Source organism: Protopterus annectens, chromosome 1.part2 (assembly GCF_019279795.1).
Source record: "Protopterus annectens isolate FY-2018-M chromosome 1.part2, PAN1.0, whole genome shotgun sequence".
Taxonomy (NCBI): Eukaryota; Metazoa; Chordata; order Ceratodontiformes; family Protopteridae; genus Protopterus; species Protopterus annectens.
In genome coordinates this window covers 123,735,852-123,755,832 of record NC_056727.1, presented here as the reverse complement: position 1 = coordinate 123,755,832, position 19,981 = coordinate 123,735,852, and the positions used below count along the sequence as shown (strand labels likewise).

Sequence of the window (19,981 nt, the reverse complement as noted above, 5' to 3'; positions counted from 1 at the left end):
GCCATACTCTCGTGGCCTCTCAACATAATGGATAGGCTCTGGTTCCTCCCTGTTTGTTGATAAACCAGACTACTACTGTGTTGTCTGCCTGGATAGATATCACATCTAAGGGGAGAGAGTCCTGAAAGGCCTGCAACACTTGGAAGACCGTTCTCATCTCCAAGACACTGATATGAAGATTGGCCCCCACCCCAAGTGGGAAGCATTCATGGTCACTGTAGCTTGGGGAAGGAGAATGTTGAAAAGACATTCTTATGAAACGTGGTGACACCAATGACCATTGGATATGAGTTTAGCACATCTTTATTAAAGATACTTGGAAAGACGTAGGTCTTATTAACCACAGAACTGCAAAAGTCCACTGCAGAACTTGCATGTAGCAGCTGGCCAAAGGAACCATGGTGAGCAAAGCTACCATGGAGCCTAAAAGACACAGCCTCTTTCTTGCTGGTGGCTTCTGACAGGACAAGATGGTTACAGCTTGGTGGTGAATTTATATGATCCTTGCTTGGGGAAGTTTTGCAGTCTGAAGCCTTGTGTCCAGCTGAGCTCCTATGAATTCTAAAGACTGAAATGGATGTAGTTTGAACTTTGTTAGCGTTACTGTAATGCAAGGAATCCCTGGCTTGGATGAGTAGATTCCTTGTAGGGGTAGTGATGAGCCAGTTGTCCAAATAAGGGAACAGTCTAAACCCCTGCAGTCAGAGATGAGCTGATACTACTGCCATACATTGGGTCAACAACCGGGGACTGTGGTGAGACCACAAGGCAGAGCTCTGAATTGAAAATGACTGGCTCCCAGCTGGAAGTGAAGATACTTCCTAGAGTGTCTCTCCATTTTGTGTGGTAGTATGCATCCTGAAATCTATCAAGCACATCCACTCATTCTCTCTCAGAAGAGGGCGAATAGACTGTATCATGAACATCCAGAATTTCTTTTCTCTTACAAATCTGTTCAAGTAACTTAAATCCAGAATTGGCCTTAGGTCCCGGTTTTTCTTTGGTACTAAAAGGAGCCATGAGTAAATTTCGGATCCTCTTTGGTTTGGTGGGACCTCTTGGATGACTCGATTGTTTAGAAGCTTCCATATTTCTGAAGTGGCCATTTCCCTTTGAAAGGATGGAAGAGCAGAAAGTCTTTTGGGGGCTAAAGGGAAGGCGGAAAGGATTGAAGTAGCCTCTGGTTATTATCCTCTGCACCCATTTGCTCAAGGTTGTTAGATGCACTGACACGTACCCCCTAACTACCTCCAGAATGCAGCTGTCAGGCAACCATTTGGGAGGGCTGATTTCAAGAATAAAAGGAAGGTTTTGAAGAAACTGAAGGAGTGCTCTCTCCTTCATGGACTGTGAGAAGCCCTTTCAAGATTAACTTGTTTCATCTTTCAAAAATGGCCCATAGGCTGAAGGCTTCACAAATGGAGCAGAAGATGTCCAAATGTGAGGGACCAAGACAATACATACATTTATCTTATGCATCAGAGGTTGATAACTTGTGGTCATAGGCTACACATTTTTTAAAACCAGAAGGTTTGTAAAGCATCCTAGAAAAAAATGAGAAAAACAAGATAGAAGACAAGTAGATATTAAAAAAATAACTATCAGCTACCAAATCCTATAATGCCTAATGACAGTACTAATGCTAACTATGAAGCACTGTAGAGATGTTATTTTTTTAAGGCAAAATAGAAAAGTCAAGCACCTAAGGAGAAGAACAAGAAAAGAGTTTAGGGGAGGAGCAGAGGATAAAGAAAAAGAATAATCTTTATAGAAAGTTAAAGATATATAAAGATATTTAGAAAAATATATTATAGAAACAAACTTATCCCACTACCGAGCACCAGAAGATCCATCCTATGCTTGTGGTGGCAAACATGATCTAAGGAGTTAGATCAAAACAGGGAATTGTGGATACAGGGAGAAGCCTTGAGCACCTGATCCAAAGCATCTAAGTGGCCAAAATCAGATCTGACTCACATCCAAATACCCACATATCTAGCAGGACTCCCTCACATGTTTTGCAATGACTGGCCAATAAAAAATTTGTACATACATCCTCTATGTATACTCTATGCCTAAATGGCCTGAAAAAGGAATATCTTATGATATGGCTGAAGTGACTAATGGAAGGCTTTTTGGACAGCATGCTACTATATTACTTCTCTTTTTAGTTCTCCTTCAGGAGTCCATTCACTGCACAGTATCCTCTTGTCGAACTATATTGAATCTCCCTGCCCGTGACTACATCCATCAAGTTCTGTATGTTTGGGTTCAAGAACTGTGCCTGTCTCAGCTCTCTCTTTGTGATTCTTCCCAATTCCCTTTCCAATGGGAGGCTAGTATTTTTCAGTTGTGTATAAGGAGATGAGGTGTATGGCAAAGAAAGAGGTGGCGAAGGCTAAGGATAAGGCGTATGGAGAGTTGTATGAAAGGTCGGACACAAAGGAGGGAGAAAAGGACCTGTACTGATTGGCTAGACAGAGGGACTAAGCTGGGAAAGATGTGCAGCAGGTAAGGGTGATAAAGGATAATAAGGGAAACATACTCACAAATGAGGAGAGTGTGTTGAGCAGATGGAAAGAGTAATTTGAGGGGCTGATGAATGAAGAGAATGAGACAGAGAGAAGACTGGATGATGTGGGGATAGTGAATCAGGAAGTGCAAAGGATTAGCAAGGAGGAAGTAAGGACAACTATGAAGAGGATGAAGAATGGAATGGCTGTCAGTCCAGATGACATGCCTGTGGAAGCATGGAGGTGTTTAGGAGAGATGGCAGTGGAGTTTTTAACCAGATTGTTTAATGAAATCTTTGAAAGTGAGAGGATGCCTGAGGATTGGAGAAGTGTTTTGGTACCGATTTTTAAGAAAAAGGGTGATGTGCAGAGCTGTAGTAACTACAGAGGGATAAAACTGATCAGTCACAGCATGAAGTTATGGGAAAGAGTAGTGGAAGCTAGGTTAAGAAGGGAGGTGATGGTTAGTGAGCAACAGTATGGTTTCATGCCAGGAAAGAGCACTACAGATGTAATGTTTGCTCTGAGGTTGTTAATGGAGAAGTATAAAGAAGGTCAGAAGGAGTTGCATTGTGTCTTTGTGGACTTAGAGAAAGCATAGGACAGGGTGGCTAGAGAGGAGTTGTGGTATTGGATGAGGAAGTTGGGAATGGCAGAGAAGTATGTGAGAGTTGTACAGGATATGTATGAGAATAGTGTGACAGTGGTGAGGTCTGCAGTAGGAGTGATGGATGCATTTAAGGTGGAGATGGGATTACATCAAGGATCAGCTCTGAGCCCTTTCCTATTTGCAATGGTGATGGACAGGGCTGACCAACGAAATCAGACAAGAGTCCCCGTGGACTATGATGTTTGCCGATGACATTGTGATCTGTAGTGAGAGTAAGGAACAGGTTGAGGACACCCTGGAGAGGTGGAGATATGCTCTAGAGAGGAGAGGAATGAAGGTCAGCAGGAAAAAGGCAGAATATATGTGTGTAAATGATAAGGAATGGTGAGGATGCAAGGAGTAGAGTTGGCGAAGGTGGATGAATTTAAATACTTGGGATCAACAGTTCAGAGTAATGGTGAATGTGGAAGAGAGGTGAAGAAGAGAGTACAAGCAGGGTGGAGAAGAGTGTCAGGAGTGATTTGTGACAGACTGGTACCAGTAAGAGTGAAAGGGAAGGCCTACAAGAGGGAAGTGAGACCAGCTATGTTATATGGGTTGGAGACAGTGGCATTGACAAAAAGGCAGGAGTCAGAGCTGAAGGTAGCAAAGTTAAAGATGCTAAGATTTGCATTGGGTGTGATGAGGATTGACAGGATTAGGAATCAGTACATTAGAGGGTCAACTAAGGTTGGATGGTTTGGAGACAAAGCCAGAGAGGGATGATTGCGTTGGTTTGGACATCTGCTCAGGAGGGATGCTGGATATATTAGGAAAAGGATGCTAAGGATGCAGCTGCCAGGTAAGAGGAAAAGAGGAAGGCCTAAGATAAGGTTTATGGATGTGGTGAGAGAGGACATGCAGGTGGTTGGCATGACAGAGCAAGATGCAGAGGACAGGAAGAAATGGAAACAGATGATCTGCTGTGGTAACCCCTAACGGGAACAGCCAAAAGAAGAAGTCGTCTCAGATTCAGGTTTATTGCTACCAAACATTTCTCCCCTTCCACTAGTAATCCAGTTCCTTTTGACAGTTGTGCCTCAAATTCAGACTTGCTGAATTATTCCCCTAAAGCAGTCATATCAGCAGCTTCTTGTGTAGGTGTTAGCACTGGATTGGTCTTCCGCTGTCAACTTCCTTGCAAGATTGTCTCTATGACTGGCTGCTTACAACTACATGTACAAAAGGTGCTGTGTCACTAGTCATTACCTATTAGAATGGCTCCCTACTGAAATGTCGACACTCAAAGTACTGAGTACAAGCTCAAAAAAAATAGACCAAAAAAAACAGGAGAAGAGTGACTCTTGAAAATCATTCTTCCTTAAACTTTTTTTTTTTTGCAGGAGGGATAAGGTTCTCCCTTCACCCCTATGTGAGGAGCAAGCTCCCACACCCCCGGAACTTATATATACCAACTCCTAGACTGCCATATCTCCAAGAAAAAGGAATATTATGAGATATGGCATCTCAAACTTAGTATACCTCAGTTCTCTTGGCCATTCAGTCTCCTTATTTTGGGACTCGCTCTAGCGTGTCTCAATATTTCAAATGGTTACCATCAAAACATCTGATATGATATCATCAGGCAATGCAACCTACTTGTTTTCCTGACCCTCCAAGTAAACTCTGGTCAATAGATCCTGAAAAGGTATCCCTCCCATGCTCTTACTGCTGCTGGGGCAAATAATGTTCCTCTTTAACAACTACAGGCTTAACAAAATTCATGTCTGATGCAGTATCTTTGTTGACAACGGTTTCTTTACCTTCACCAAGATAGGGTACAGGCCCTTGTGATAATCTGGAGGAATTACAGTTTCAAAAAAGCCCAGCAACATTTTAGTGCTACCTCTGTTTTCTCTTCCATGTGGCCCTTCTCTTCCCTGTCACTGTTGACATCTGAGCCATTCATGTCCCACCTGGTTACACTGGAAACATCTAACCCAAAGACATTGGTGAGTACTCAAATGAGTGGCTTCCATCTTTGCATGTGGAACCTGCTGTGATGGTTTAAACTGCCTCCATGGGTTCCCTTGTATGCATGTGTAGTGCTCTGTACTCCTTCTTGTGCAGTTGTACTCTCATAGCTAGACAGAGATTCCTCGTTTGCAAATTTCCTCAGCAGTATCACACTCTTCGTCTGTTTACCAGATTCTCATGCTCATATGTTCATAGGTAAATGCTAGGCTAGCTGCCCTTGCGAGTCATTTTAAGAATAGCCATGTTTCCCTTTTTGTGCTCAAATTAGCCTATTGAATTTGGTTAGAAATTGGCCTTACCATTCCATAGTCAATAATTATATATTAACCGTAATGAAAATAATTAGGATTATAGATAATTTAAGGGGACCCATTTATGGGATAAAGTATTTAGGAGCTTCCTCTGTCCATTAGTAGTATAGGGACAGTCCTGGGGTAAATTTTCCATTTCCCATCCACAAATCCGAGTTGCACTTGAATTTGGACAGGGATGAACTTTGTTTTATGTGGATGGGGAGTCTGTTCCAGGACAGTGGTATCCTCTGCATGATACACCTGTCCCTCCAAACCATTGTGTTGATGTTGCAGAAAAGGTTTAGATCCCTATAACAAGTGTTTCTGATGTCATCTGACTTGCTGATATGCAGTAAATCCATAAGTGTTGGAATGGAGGATGCCTTGTATGCCAGGCAAAGCTCTTAGCAGTCTGTAGGATACTGAGTATAGTGACAGGGCTTTGAGTCATGTCCTACAGCAAAGCACTGACTGCTTGCTCTCTTATCACAATAACATCATCATCATCATCAACCTCCTATTCTCATTTTTCTACATGGGGTCTGGGTGTAGCATCAACTTTTGCTACCTCTCTCAGTTCAGTGCCATTCTCCTGCCATTTTTGACAGTCATCATATCTTCTCTCATGCAGTCCATCCATCTCTTTGCTGGTTGCCCTCCTTTTCTCTTGCCTTCTTTCTGTCTCTCCAAAATCATCTTCAGCAAAGCATCTTCTTCCTTCCTGCATGTGTGCAAACCACTGACATCTGTTCTCCTTGTCCTTAACTGCTGTTGGAGCTACTTTGTTTTCTGCTCTGTTGCCATCATTTCTTCATCTGTCCCACAGGGTGTATCCTATCACCTGCCTCAGGTATTTAGTTTCCATAAACTCTAGTTTTCCTCAACTGCTCAGCCTTCAATGTCCTGATTTCTCTGTCATACAGAAGCACTGGCTGCACCACTAATTAGTACACTTTACTTTTCAGCCTCTTTGGCACTTTGTCACAAAATATCCCAGACACTCTGTAACAGCTGTCTGCAGCACCTCTGATTCTAGCTTTGACCTCATCATTAAGACTTCCCTTTTCCTCAACCAACCTTCCCAGATTATTAAAGCTGTTAACCTATTCCACTGTTTTCCTTTCTGTCTCAATTTTCAGATTCTTCTGATTTTTCCCATTTGCTGCCATGAAACTGTCTTGTCTGTACTCAGTTTCATTCCATATGCCTTCAGTTTTACATTCCAGTCTCTTATCATTTGCTGAAGTTCCTGTTCAAAGTCTGCTTCATACGTTCATAGGTATGTACTAGGCTAGATGCCTAGCTAATTTCTCATTTAACGATGAGAATCAGACCTTATACCTTCTGCTTGTGAGGTAAACACCTTAACCATTATGCCAACTCCCCAACCCCTTACTTGTACTGCCACTTTGTGTGCATAAAGCAGCTTTGCTGGTATGTCCCCTTTCACATGTTTGCTAATGTAGTACATCACCAGCCTGAACAGCAGTGAGCTCAAAGCTGAACCCTGATGCACACCTGCTCCAAGGAAGCTGAACCCTGATGCACACCCACTCAAAGGGACAACCTCTCTATGAGACCACTGTTCACATTTGTGTCATTGGGTCCTAGTACAAAGCCTGCATTAATTTTACCAATGTTTCCAGGACTTTTAAGCATCACAGGACTTCGGGACCTTACCATATACTTTATCCAAGTCTACGAAGGCCCAGTGAGATTCTTTCCTCATCTCCAGCTTCTTCTCTACTATCTGTCTCACTACAAACATCGGTCAATTATGCTGAAGCCTGATCTAAATCCATACTGCTCATCTCCCATCTTACTTTCTACTAATCTGTGTATTCATTTATCAGTTACCCTCTCCAGTACTTTCATGCAGTGTGACATCTCCATACAATGAGTAGCCTCAGGAAACATTTCTTCCCTAAATCATTCATAGTCTGGAAGTTGTCTGTGAACTGTAGTTCCTGTGGTAAAGAGTATGATTATATTAGGTCTCATTTGCCTACTGTGTGACCTTGTGCAAGTCACTTAACCAGACAGTGCTTGAAGTCAACTGGGAATCTGGGCTAGAATCCTAATGGTTCCCTGGACTGCAAACATAGCAACTATCCATAAACCTATGAACATCTTGATCCCTCTGCCATGACTTAATTTGAGCCTGCTTTACCTGGCTTCATTTTCATTAGTACAGTTTTTGATATTTCTTATAGAGTGGGTTCTTCTTCTTTCATTATAGGCTATGCAGATTATTGCTGGATTCCCTTATAAATGGTGTCTGATAACTATCTTCTTTATCTTTCTGTCTTTGCCTTGCAACTTGATATCATTTGTGCTATCCACTGAGTCACATTTCAAAAGCTGGTAAAGTTTCATTGATGCTTTATTCTTTGCTATTGTAACTGCTTTCTTATTCTCTTTTAGCCAAGTAGTATTCATTCTTAGCCAGGTCCATCTTTTTATCCAGCACTCTTTCCTTCTTTCTTTTGATAACTTCCTGGACTTTTATATTCTAAAACCTGCTTTCGTTATGTACCTTTCTTCCACACCTGGTTCAGCCTCATATCTGTTCTAAAGTCATTAGATGTGTTATTTTGAGACACTAACATTTAATTTCCTCTTTTATTTGAGGTGCTAAGAGCCCTCAGTATTTCCTTGAACTCTTGTGCTTTAACTCCAGTTAACTTACCAATCTTCAGCCTAATCTCTTTTGACTTTCGAGTCTTCTCTGACCATTGCTTGCAACTGACTGAGGTCACCAGTGGTTTATGCTGTGGGATAACCATTTCACTGGGGATGACTTTGCAATCTGAGTCTAGCCCAGTGCTCTTTCATTACTAGGAGGAATTCTACCTGAGATGCATGTTGACCACTCTTGTATATAATCGTGTAATGATCTGTCTTGATGAACCATGTGTTGACAACAGGACAGAGGTGTAGAATGGTCTTTCCTTTATTCCTGTTGTTCAACCCATTTGGGCCTAGGATGTCTTCATATAGTACAGTTGTGTACACTTACCATAAATGTAGATGTTCAAGTGTATTCACTGTTGCAGTCATTACATTCGGGTAATCTGCTGGCAGGTTGCCCTCAGTCGGCCTGAATTCCAAAGTCTTGGGTCCTGCGTCAGTTGCTGTCTCCTCTTCCATGACGTCAGGTCGTCAGGGGTATAAAACAAGCAGCCGACGCCATTTTCTTTAGTTTTTCTTGCCCCAGATGTCAGGTGCCCCCAAAAAGGTAGCAAAATATATATATATATAAAAAAATATATATATATATAATATATATATATATAATATATATATATATATATATATATATATATATATATATATATAAACTACATATACATGCATCATTACAAACTTTACCTTTATCTACAAGCAAATACACCACATAGGTTGTAGAAGATAGTGAAGGAAAGATAAACTCCAGAATGAAAGGGGGATGGCGGGCAGATAACCTGGACTGCAACAGTGAATACACTCAAACATCTACATTTATGGTAAGTGTACACAACTGTACTATGTTCTTCATGTTTCACTGTTGCAGTCATTACATTTGGGTAGAATCCCAAAGCTATGGATGGGAGGCTGGAGTTAAACAGCATTAGGGGCAGCTATAAGGCCCTGCAGAACTGCTGTGGCAAAGCTTGCCCTGGACTTAGAGTAGAGAAGCAAATGATAATGCTTTGTAAAGGTGTGAACAGAACGCCAAGTAGCAGCCTCTGGAATGTCTTTGGTTGGTACTCCTCTGAGAAAGGCTGCTGATGTAGCTGCAGCTCTGGTGGAATGAGACCTAATGCCCTTGGGCACAGGTTTGCCATGGTGTAAGTAGCAGAAACGAATGCAGTGGCTTATCCACTTTGAAATAGCCTTTCCTCTGATCCTGCAGCATATGTCACTAGTAATTGCTCAGTTTTTCTTAGAGCTTTAGTCCTGCTCAAGTAGAATCTTAGTTGTCTGTGTACATCCAAGGAATGCAGAATTCTCTCCCCCTTGTTCTGCGGATTTGGATAAAAAGTTGGCAGATGAATAGTTTGGTTAAGAGCCACACTGGAAACCACCTTAGGCATAAAAGAAGGATTGGTCCTCAGAGACACCCTGTCTGGGTAAAATATGATAAAAGGCTCCACAGCCATGAGGGCCTGTAGCTCTGAGACTCTTCTTGCTGAAGTAATTGCTAGGAGCAGAGCTGTTTTCCATGATAAGAACTTTATATCTGCAGAAGCAGCTGGTTCAAATGGAGGCAGGGTGAGCTTTTCCAACACATAATTGAGGTCCCATGCAGGTATTGGTGATCTTCTGGGAGGCCTTACATTTTTGGCTCCTCCAAGATACTGTTTTAGTAAAGGATGAGAAAAGACTGGTGGCTCTGTATTGTAATGAGCTGAAATGGCAGAGGCATGGATTTTTATTGATGAGAAAGATAGGCCTTTGTCAAGCATCTCAGTCAAGTATTGTAATATCTGAGGAATATTTGGTTCTGCTCTATCAGTTCCTTGTGCTTGATTCCAAGCACAGAATCTCTTCATAGGTTGGTACTAGGCTATCAGCCCTAGGGCCTATACAAGCCTAGCCGTAACAATTCCCTGGCTATTTCTTCCCACACTATTTACTTCCCTGGACCCCTGTCTAGCAGGGCGACTGACGTGATCCCCAGGGTGAATTTCCTTTCTCCCATCCAATCGTCAAGGTTCCTTTTGAAGAGGACCAAAGAGGCACTCTGCTTGACATGTATGGGCAATCTATTCCAGAGTCTGGGGAGTCTCTGGGTCAGGAACCTATCCCTCCAGCATGTTTTGTTTATTGTGATGACAAGGTTTAGATCCCTGGAGTGTGTGGCTCTGAGGGATTGGGATTTCTTTAAGTGTAGCATGTCCAACAGCTCTGGGTTTGACATGGCCTTGTATGTTAAGCAAAGATCGCCTCTGAGTGGACGATATGCGACAGAGTATAGCTGGAGTTTTTTAAGGCGGTCAGCGTAGGGCATCTGCTTTAGGCCTGTGATTCTTTTAGTGAGGTATTTCTGTGGCCTTTCCAGTTGTTGCAGATGTCTTGAGAGGTACATACCAAACGGGACATTGTATTCTATAATGGGTCTAATGAGGGATGAGTACAGTGGGACAATGACCTCCTTTTTTCTGGATGAAAAGCCCTTAGTGATGAGGTGTGCCACATAGAAGGATTTCCTGACTGTTGTGGTGATGTGATTATCGAAAGTGAGACCACTGTCCAACTGTGTCCCTAAGTCTCTTATCAAACTTTCAGTGTTTAGTGTACTGCCACCTATATGGTAATTCACGGATACATGTTTTTTCCCAAAGGGGATAACTATACATTTCTTGGCATTGCGCTTGAGCCCATGGCTCTGGCACCAAGCATCTGTTTCTGTAAGGCCCTTTTGTAGAGTATCCACATCATTTGGGGATTCAATAATGGCTCCCAGTTTGCAGTCATCTGCAAACTTTGTTATCCAGAGTCCCTTAGTGTTGGCCTGTACTTCAGAGAAGTAGATGGCAAACAAGAGCGGTCCCAGGACTAAACCCTGAGGTACTCCACTTGTCACATGTCTGGAGCTGGATTTGGAGTCGGCTACTTTTACAGTATGGGTTCTATCAGTAAGCCAGTTAGCAACCCATTGGGTGACGTAGGGATTAATGCCCAGCTTAGTAAGTTTATCTATGATTCCAGAGTGGGGGATGGTGTCAAAGGCCTTGGCAAGGTCTAGATAGGCTGTGTGGACCACCTTACCCTTGACCATGGCTCTGGAGACTGATTTGAAGAAGTCAATTAAGTTCAGGAGACAAGATCGGCCCTTCACGAACCCAAACTGGGTGGGGTCCAGTGTTTGAAGGTTGCCAATGTCTTTGTTTATAAGTTCCATGATAATACACTCCATGGCCTTGCATATAAGGCTTGTCAGCATTTATCAGCATAAGATTTTCTAGTACTAGGCCTTCTGGCTTCCAAAATGACATCCATCACAGCTTTACTGAGAGGTGTTGTTTGCATAACTACATGATCAGCCATGCTACCAGGTTCAGTGTTTTGAGCTGATTGTGCAGGATCTGATTGTTTTGCTGGGACAGTAATTGAGGTCTTTGAGGTAAGGTCCAAGCTGGGTATTGAGACAAGTTCCTTAGGATTGGGTACCAGTATTGGCGGGGCCAGTCTGGGGCAATTAGTATCATGTTTGGTTTCTCTTGTCCGACTTTTAGTAGGACCTTGGGAAAAACAGGCAGAGGAGGAAAGGCGTAAACTGATAGCTTTTTCCAACTGAAGGATAGAGCGTCCACTTTCCATGCTTGTCTGTGATAAGTCCTTGTGCAGAATCTTTTCAATTGATAATTTTGAGGAGAGGCAAACAGATCTATGTCCGGGCTCCCCCATTTCTTTGTTATCATGCTGAAGACTTGTGGATCTAGTTTCCACTCGTGAGGGTCCATAAGGTTTCTGCTTAAATCGTCTAACAGAGTATTTTGTTTTCCTGGCAGGAATTGAGCTTGAAGATGTACTTGTTAAGTCAAAGCTGTGTCCCACAGTGCCATGGCTAGTCTGCAAAGGGGGTATGAGTTTGTGCCCCCCTGCTTGTTTACATAACACATAACCGTGGTGTTGTCCGTCTTTATCAGTAGTTGTCCTGGATGAAGTAAGTTCTTGAAGGCTGTCAGGACATTTTGAACAGCTAACATCTCTTTTTGGTTGATATGTAGATGCATTTGTTTTGGGGTCCATATGTCCTGAATGCATCTTCCTGCTAGGTGGGCCCCCCATGCATAATCTGATGCACCTGTTGTTAAGGTTTGGCTGGCAGGGGGTAGAGTGAAGGCCTGTCCCATGTTTTGGTGACATGCCTTTGCCCACCACAGAAACTCCTGTTGTAGGCAGGGAATGAGAGGAATCACTGTTTCCAGACTGTGACAATGTTGACTCCACAAACTTTTTAGGTACCATTGAAGTTTCCTCATATGCAGTCTTGCATATGGAATCAGTAGGATGCAGGATGCCATGAACCCCAAAGCCTGCAAAGTTTGTCTTGCAGATAACTGGGTTTTTGTTGCCATCAGTTTGAAGTAAGTAGTCAGTTGCCTTTGTTTGTCTGGCATGAGGAAAGCCATCTGGGCAGTTGTATTCAAGCTTGCACGCAGGAATGTTATCTTTTGAGAGGGTACCAATTGTGATTTCTTTTTGTTTATTGTGTACCCTAGACATGTTAGAAGCCTTTTCACAAATGCCAGGTGCTGAAGAAGAATGTCTTTGTTCTCTGCTTGAATGAGACAGTCGTCCAAGTAAGGATATATTTATATACCTCTTTGTCTGCAAAAAGCAATTACTGGTGCCAGGCACTTTGTAAAGACCCTGGGCGCAGTAGATAAGCCAAAGAGCAGTACAGACAATTGGTAAAGCATTAAGCCAGCCTTGAAATGGAGGTATCTTCTGCATGATTCCCTTATTGGGACATGCAAGTATGCCTCTTTTAGGTCTAATGTCACCAGCCAAGCATTCTTGCCCAGCATGGGCAGAAGCTGCTGCAAAGTCAGCATTTTGAAGTTTGGAATGTCCAGGAATGTGTCCTTTCTGGGTACCAAGAACAGTCTTGAGTAAAAACCTTGTCCTTTTTCCTGTTCTGGTACTGGCTGAATAGCCCCCATATCCATGAGGGACGTAACCTGTTTCTGTGCCTCTGCCCATTGATTTTTATGGCAGATCCAGCCAATCGTTTGACATTGGCAGAGTATGGAAATGGAATCTGTATCCCTGTGGTACTATGTTTAGCACCCACTTGTCCTGGGTATTAACTGCCAATTTTGAGCAAAAAGTGGTAATTTTCCCCCTAAGGGTGGTGCCAAAAGGTAAGTGCTTGGTGAAGGCAGAAGGAAGTCATTGGGACTGTTTTCTGTAGGGTTGCGTTTTATCTCCTCCAGATTTGGAGGTAGAAGCACCCCATTGCTTTGACCTGTAAGAATCTTGTGCTTGGTATCTAGAACCTTTAGGGCATCTGGATTTGCCCCTTTGAGCTCTGTCGGACATAGAAAAGGGCCAATTTTTTGTAGGCCAGTGTCTACTGAATCTTGGTGGCTGCACTTGTAAGAAGTCTTTTACAGTTTGCATAGACTTAGCTTCATCTTCCATTTTCTTTAAAACCTCTTCTGCCTTAATACCAAAAAGAGTATCATGCTGTAAAGGTGCATCCAGTAATTTAGCTATAACATGATCAGGCAAATTTTGCTCTTTTAGCCAGGCATGCCTCCTAATCACAGATCCAGTAACTGCGGCCCTGCAGGAGGCCTCTAAGGAATCAAAACCACATTGCAAAGTATGCTTTCCAACATGTTCAGCAGCATGCAATAATTCCTGCAATTCTTTATTTTCTGCACATTCTGAAATCAACATAATTTTCTGTTTCAGCAATCCCATAACATGTTGTTGATACTTGAGCATATGAAACTGGCAGTTTAAGGCCCTAATTGCCAAGGTTGCAGATATATAAATCTTCTTTCCCCATCTATCCAGTGCCCTTGAATCTCTGTCAGAGGGGGTAGGATTTTTTGCTGTTGAGGCCTTAACTCCCTTTGGACCCTGTGAAATAGTTTCAGGGTCAGCAGCAGGGTTTCTAAATAAAACGTTGTGTGAGTCAGGTACCCTGTAATATCTGTCAGGCTTGCTGGGAGCCGGAGGTAAGGAGTCAAGCTTGACTCCAAAAACACATCATCCACAATGTCTAAAACAGGGGGTTTGGCTAAAGGCCTGCGCTGAGGGAGAAGAAGGAAATCCCTGAGCCTCTTTTTTGATTCTGAGAAATCTTGACTCTCCCAGTGAAAATGCTCCCTCAAAGTATGCAAGGTTTCTCCAAATGAATAATCCTCAGGAGGTGATGCAGATGGGATGGATTCCTCTGCATCAGAATCCTCATAGGTAGGTATAGATAATTCCTGATCAGAAGGGGAATCAGAAGAAATAGAAACCTGATCTGAAGATTCATAATCAGTGTCTTGCCTAGGCCTCTAATCAGGAGGGGGTTGGGAACCCCTGATCAAGGTAATTAGGTCTTCAGCCATTTTGATCATCTGTTTTTTAGGCATAGCGGCCTGTGCACGTGGCTCATGCGTAGTTTTTTTAGCTTTAGAAGTTGCTTTTGCCTTTGGTTTTGCAGCTGTCGTTGGTTTTATATAAAAATGTTGAGGCCTGACTACACCCTCAGAAGCCAGTGCCTGCTCAGTGGCTCCGGACCCATCCGAGGGAGAGACATCCGTGGGTACCATGCTTTGAGTATCTCGAGGTGTGCCGGACTCCACATGGGTCTCGGTAGGGGCCTGTGACTCGAAAGTAGCTGGTATCAGGGGCTGCAAAAGCACCTCACTGAGTACCGGTGAACCGGCGACTGGCTTAGGAGAAGCTTTGACATCGATTTTGGACCTCGACGGTCTGTCTCTGTCCTTTTCTTTGCATTTTTTATGTACTCCAGTAGTCGGATTGCTATCCGACGACATTTCAAGGTAGTTAAATCTGTTTCCAAAATATTTTGAGGCAAAAATATGCCGACGCTTAATAGTGCATTGGTTAAATCTAGCACAAAACCGACAGCCAAGAACATTGTGATCAGGGCCTAGGCAAGGAATACAATATAAATGGAAATTCTTATGAGGTATTTGCTTCCCACAAGTAATACAATAAGTCATGGCAGAGTCATTACCAATGGGGTACTTATCTTTAGTGAAGACTTTGGTTCTGAAATTCGAACTCAAAAATTTCAGGAGTCAGCCGACCGGCACTTGTGAACTGCTTCTGCTTCGGGCACCACACGGCAAGAAAGACTAAAGAAAATGGTGTCGGCTGCTTGTTTTATACCCCTGACGACCTGACATCATGGAAGAGGAGACAGCAACCGACGCAGGACCCAAGACTTTGGAATTCAGGCTGACTGAGGGCAACCTGCCAGCAGATTACCCAAATGTAATGACTGCAACAGTGAAACACGAAGAACATCCTGTTCTGTCTGTTCTGATATCAGCATTCAGATCTGATATTATCAACACCAACTCATGTTGTCCTGTAAGTCCTGTGACTGATGCCTGAATGCACTCTTTTCCTCAACATCACAACCCTGCTGTAGAGTACAGACTGAGATTATGAATATTGCCTTATCTCCACACTGGTGTCTGGTTGTCATAAGTCTGTCACTAATTCTGATGATATCTCTCACAGTCTTCTGAAGACTCTCCCTCACCACAAGTTTCACACAATTTCTAGTCTGTCCTTCCTATGAGTAGTAGACCCTGAAGCTCTAGCCAACTGGGTTTGCTTTAGTGCCCTTCCAGCTTGTCTCCTAGATACACAGGATGTCCAACCCCCTCCTTACCATTATGTCATCCACTTCCAACCTGCATCCTGTCCATGAATCTTTCGATCCTTAGTTCATTTTTGGCAATTCTGTTATTTTACAGCCAAATTTTGCTCACCAAAGCTATCACTGATAACCCATGCAGGGCAAGTGGACACCTTGCGCTTGGGAAGGCAGAGACCTTAGCCATTATGACCAATGTGCTTTCTTACCACAACACTTCCCAGCATTTCAAAAGTTGTATTTTGACATCCATTCACTGACTTATTAAAGCAAGTGCATATTTCTACAGTGAAATCACTGACACCATCTTCCGGTTTTCTCCCATGTCCTCTATTGTTTTTCAATAAAACTTTGATACAAGCTTAAAACATTAAAAATAACATTCTTCGTTTTCAAGACATCAATGACATCCATTGCAGCTGGTCAGTTTGGTGCTAATTACACAAGGCATCTCATTGCTGATGCTTCCTTTCCTCCTCTGAGGCTTCATCCCCTCTCTGGTCTCAATCTTCTTTGCACCTCAGGTTGTTTCATTCTCTCAGCTGCTTTGCAGCATCTCATCTCCGGCTCATCCTGGGATGAGGAGGAGGAGGAAGCCTAGTCTTCCTGTAATAATAAGTGTGCAAGCCTAGTGAACTCAGTGCTACATACACATTGAGCCACTTAGTTGGGATGCTGTGCATGTGGGGAAATTGTGCATGTACCTCTCAAGAGCAGCAATCGTGGAGTTGGCAAGGTTGCCATGGGAGGGGACACAAGTTATGGCACACTCCCCGGCATCAGTTTGATACAGCACCATTGTCTTTGATCTCCTCATCAGCCCCAGATATAGGCTGGGATGGGCCTGGGAAAAGCTAAGGCAGATCTGGTAGACCTGGTGAATGAGGAGAGAAGTTGGTGGCAACTGATAGTCAGCTGAAAGAAAGAAAGAAAAAAGTGAAGTCCTGTGTCATTGTCTACTTAATATAATATGGGCTACTTGAGGAAAGCAACTGGTGGCAAGTGGAAGTCCTGTGTCACTGTCTGATAAATATAATATGGCCTGCTAGCACTGCAAGTACTGTGTGACTGGAGAGTAATGGGCATCACAATTATGTCATCAGTGTTCTTGTTCTGTGGATATGTGGTACAGAAAAGATCAGTATTTAATGCAGAACATATTCTCCTACCTACTACCATTACCTGTCCAGTGTACTGCACAGCTTGTTTTCACTGGGGGTGGTAAACTGCATAATCTACTACTAAAGGGATTTAGAAACAACTACAGGAATAATGCAGCCTCTGTGATGAACATCTCTGAATAACATAGCTTACTATATAGTATAGTATAGCTGACTCCCTTAATTGTAATCCTTACTTTTAGATTAAAGAACTAAGCAAATCATAAAAAAGAAATTTACAAGTCATGAAAGACAAAAATTATCAAAGAAGCATATTTGTGGCTCACCTCAACTTCAGTTTATAATTCCCTGAAGTAGCCTCTTTTCTTTTCAGCACTGCATGATGCAATGTCTGTTGCAGCTTATCCTGGACTTGAAAAGGGACATATTTGGTGTCCTTGATTTGTTGCAGTTTTTGCAACTTCTTCTCCAGGTAATATAGGTGTTTTGTAAGAGCTTTTATATCGACTGACTCCTCTGATGTCAGACCTAAGGCAGAAGACTGGAATTTACTTTGGCAAATTGTTCAGTTCTATTACCTACAGAGCAGAGATATCTTTATTATATACAACACTCACCATAAAAGTAGATCTCTGAGGAAGGACTCCTTTCACAGTATTTTTCCAGCAATTTGCACATGAAACAACACTGGTATTGTGATACAGATCTATGATAAAGGGAGATACTGCCAGCCCAGTTAGCTGGAATTTTGTAAATAATTATATGTCATTGGTGAATATCAAAATCATTTGTGTAAGATGCTTGTGTTACAAATGTATTAGAATTGCATGTCATGTGTATATCTAACTGGTTATACAGACTAAAGGGAACAAGACCTTAGCACTTTGCCTGAGGACATGAGAATCTGGTTGGCAGATACGGAATGCAATACAGCCAATGAGTTGGGGGAAAAGGGAGACCTATACCTAGCAAGCAGGGCATCACTGCACAGGAAAGGGATACTCAGTGCTGCACATGGGTCTAAGGGAACCCATGATGGGCAGCCTAAACCGCCCCAACAGAGTCCACCAGTAACAGGGGAAGCCACTAGTTCAGGTACATGGCCAGGATCAAGGGTTAAATGTTTTAAATGTAACCCATGGGGCCATTTAGCATATAGACGTCCATGGAGGCAAGGTGGAGAACAAAAGGTGGGACAGCCTTTAAGTGGAAATGACAGAATGCCAGCAGTAGTTGTCTGGACTCAACAAGGGTACCAAACTACCACAAGAGGATATATTCTATCTTAGTAGATGGGAAAAAGGCCACTGCTAAGAGAGACCCAGTCTCTGACCTAACCATTGTGAAGCCTGTAATAGTTAACGAGGAGCACTATTTGCTTGGGCAGTCTACTCTAGTCAGAGCTTTAGGACAGACCCCATTCCAGCTACCTTTGGCTAGGGTTCACCTTGATTGGGAGGGTGGAAAAGAAAGCAAGCAAGTAAGTGTGTCTGAGGATATCCCTGCAGATGTCCTCACAGGGAATGATTTTGATAATGCAGTACTTTCTGTGCATGCAGTTACATCCAGTCAGGCTTGGAGACAAGCATGTGGGTCTTGTAGCCTGGAGGGGACCCAGACAGACCACACACTTGAAGCCAGGACTGGTGAGGTGACTACTTCAGGGAGGGAGCTATCTGGTAGCAGTGAGAGTGAAGGTGAGCCACAGCTGCTTGTGGGTACTGATGTTCTCTTGGACAGAGTGACTGCAAGGGCAGAGGTCAGTAGTAGTACCCAGGCCGACAGTGGGGCACTGCTGTCAGAGAAGACTTCCTGTGAAAGGGCAGCTGAGAAGGGTTACAAAGAGTGAGTTGAGACAGGCTCAGCTGTCAAACCCTACATTACAAGGCTTGATGGAGGTAGCCAGGGAGGTGCCTGATTGTCTAGGGAAAGGGGAATCTGTATACTAGGAAAAGGGTTACTGTATAGATAGTGAACCCCTGAGGGAGGGCTAGAGGATGAGAGAATACAGCAGTTGGAAGTGCCGAGAGCCTACCGTGACATTCCCTTTGCAGGTCATATGGGCATAAAGCATACCAAGAGAAGTATTATGCAGAACTTTTATTGGCCTGCAATTTCCAGAGATATTGAATACACCAACCAACTGCAGAAAATTCTCACTGTTAAACTGTTCCACTCAGATAAAGACAAAACAGTTGAAAAAATGTTCAAATACTTGATTTATTCACACAAGACAAGATAAAGTTTTCGGGTAACACCCTTCATCAGTATACTTAATCCATTTTAAACAACACTTTAAATATATCCTGTTTTGTTATGTAACCTATACTTCTTGTCAATAATGTCTTTGTCTTGGAGCTTTTCTCCCTGGGCCTCTGCTGAAAATGGACTTATATCCAGTTAGACTAGCCCGGTCAACAAATGTAAAATAAATAAAATAAATCCAAACCAGCCCAGAAGTTGAAAATGTTGAAACGCAGGTGCCCAGTAGGAAGGTAGCTGGAATAAAGAAGCTGGACCACAACAAAGTAAAATCTTCTTTTTTAATACAAAATGGTGAGCGCTTTCACAATGGTAACCATTGTTTCATCAGAGAGTTCATTCAAACAGCAACAGCACTTAAATACTTTAATTCATTACTAAAACAACCAATCCTACCACTCAAAGTTAATTCAGCACTCAGCAATCAATTAATTACTATGGTTACGTTTTGCCCCTAGTTAATTGCTGAAGTCAGAAAAACACTGTTTAAAAACCACATGCACAAAATGTAAAAACAAGAACATGTGGATGAATATAAATAAAATACATAAAGAGTCAGTGAATAAATACATATACTCATGTTGCCCATTTAGTAACTGCTTGTGTGTGTGGGTATAAGCATAGAAATATATGTACATTTATATAAAAATATAAGCAGTACACACTCAACAACTTAATGAATAGATTCTGCCTAATAAATGCACATGCTGTCCACCTAATAAATACATATGCTTTAAACATACATCTCAACAAATACTTGTCTTTAGTGATATCTATGCTAGAAAAAGCTCAAGAAATACTGTCATATTGACCTAAAG

The 19,981-nt window shown here is 42.6% G+C and overlaps 1 protein-coding gene across 2 annotated transcripts in view; it reads right to left on the bottom strand.

Moving 5' to 3' along the window:
- CLHC1 (clathrin heavy chain linker domain containing 1) overlaps positions 1–19,981 on the bottom strand; it is a 1,972,328-nt gene that overhangs the window by 1,253,882 nt on the left and 698,465 nt on the right. For both annotated transcript variants that reach the window (XM_044055182.1, XR_006362617.1), the window contains exon 5: positions 17,228–17,429. In XM_044055182.1, coding sequence (XP_043911117.1) covers positions 17,228–17,429 — 202 coding nt within the window. The remainder of the gene's footprint in view (positions 1–17,227; positions 17,430–19,981) is intronic.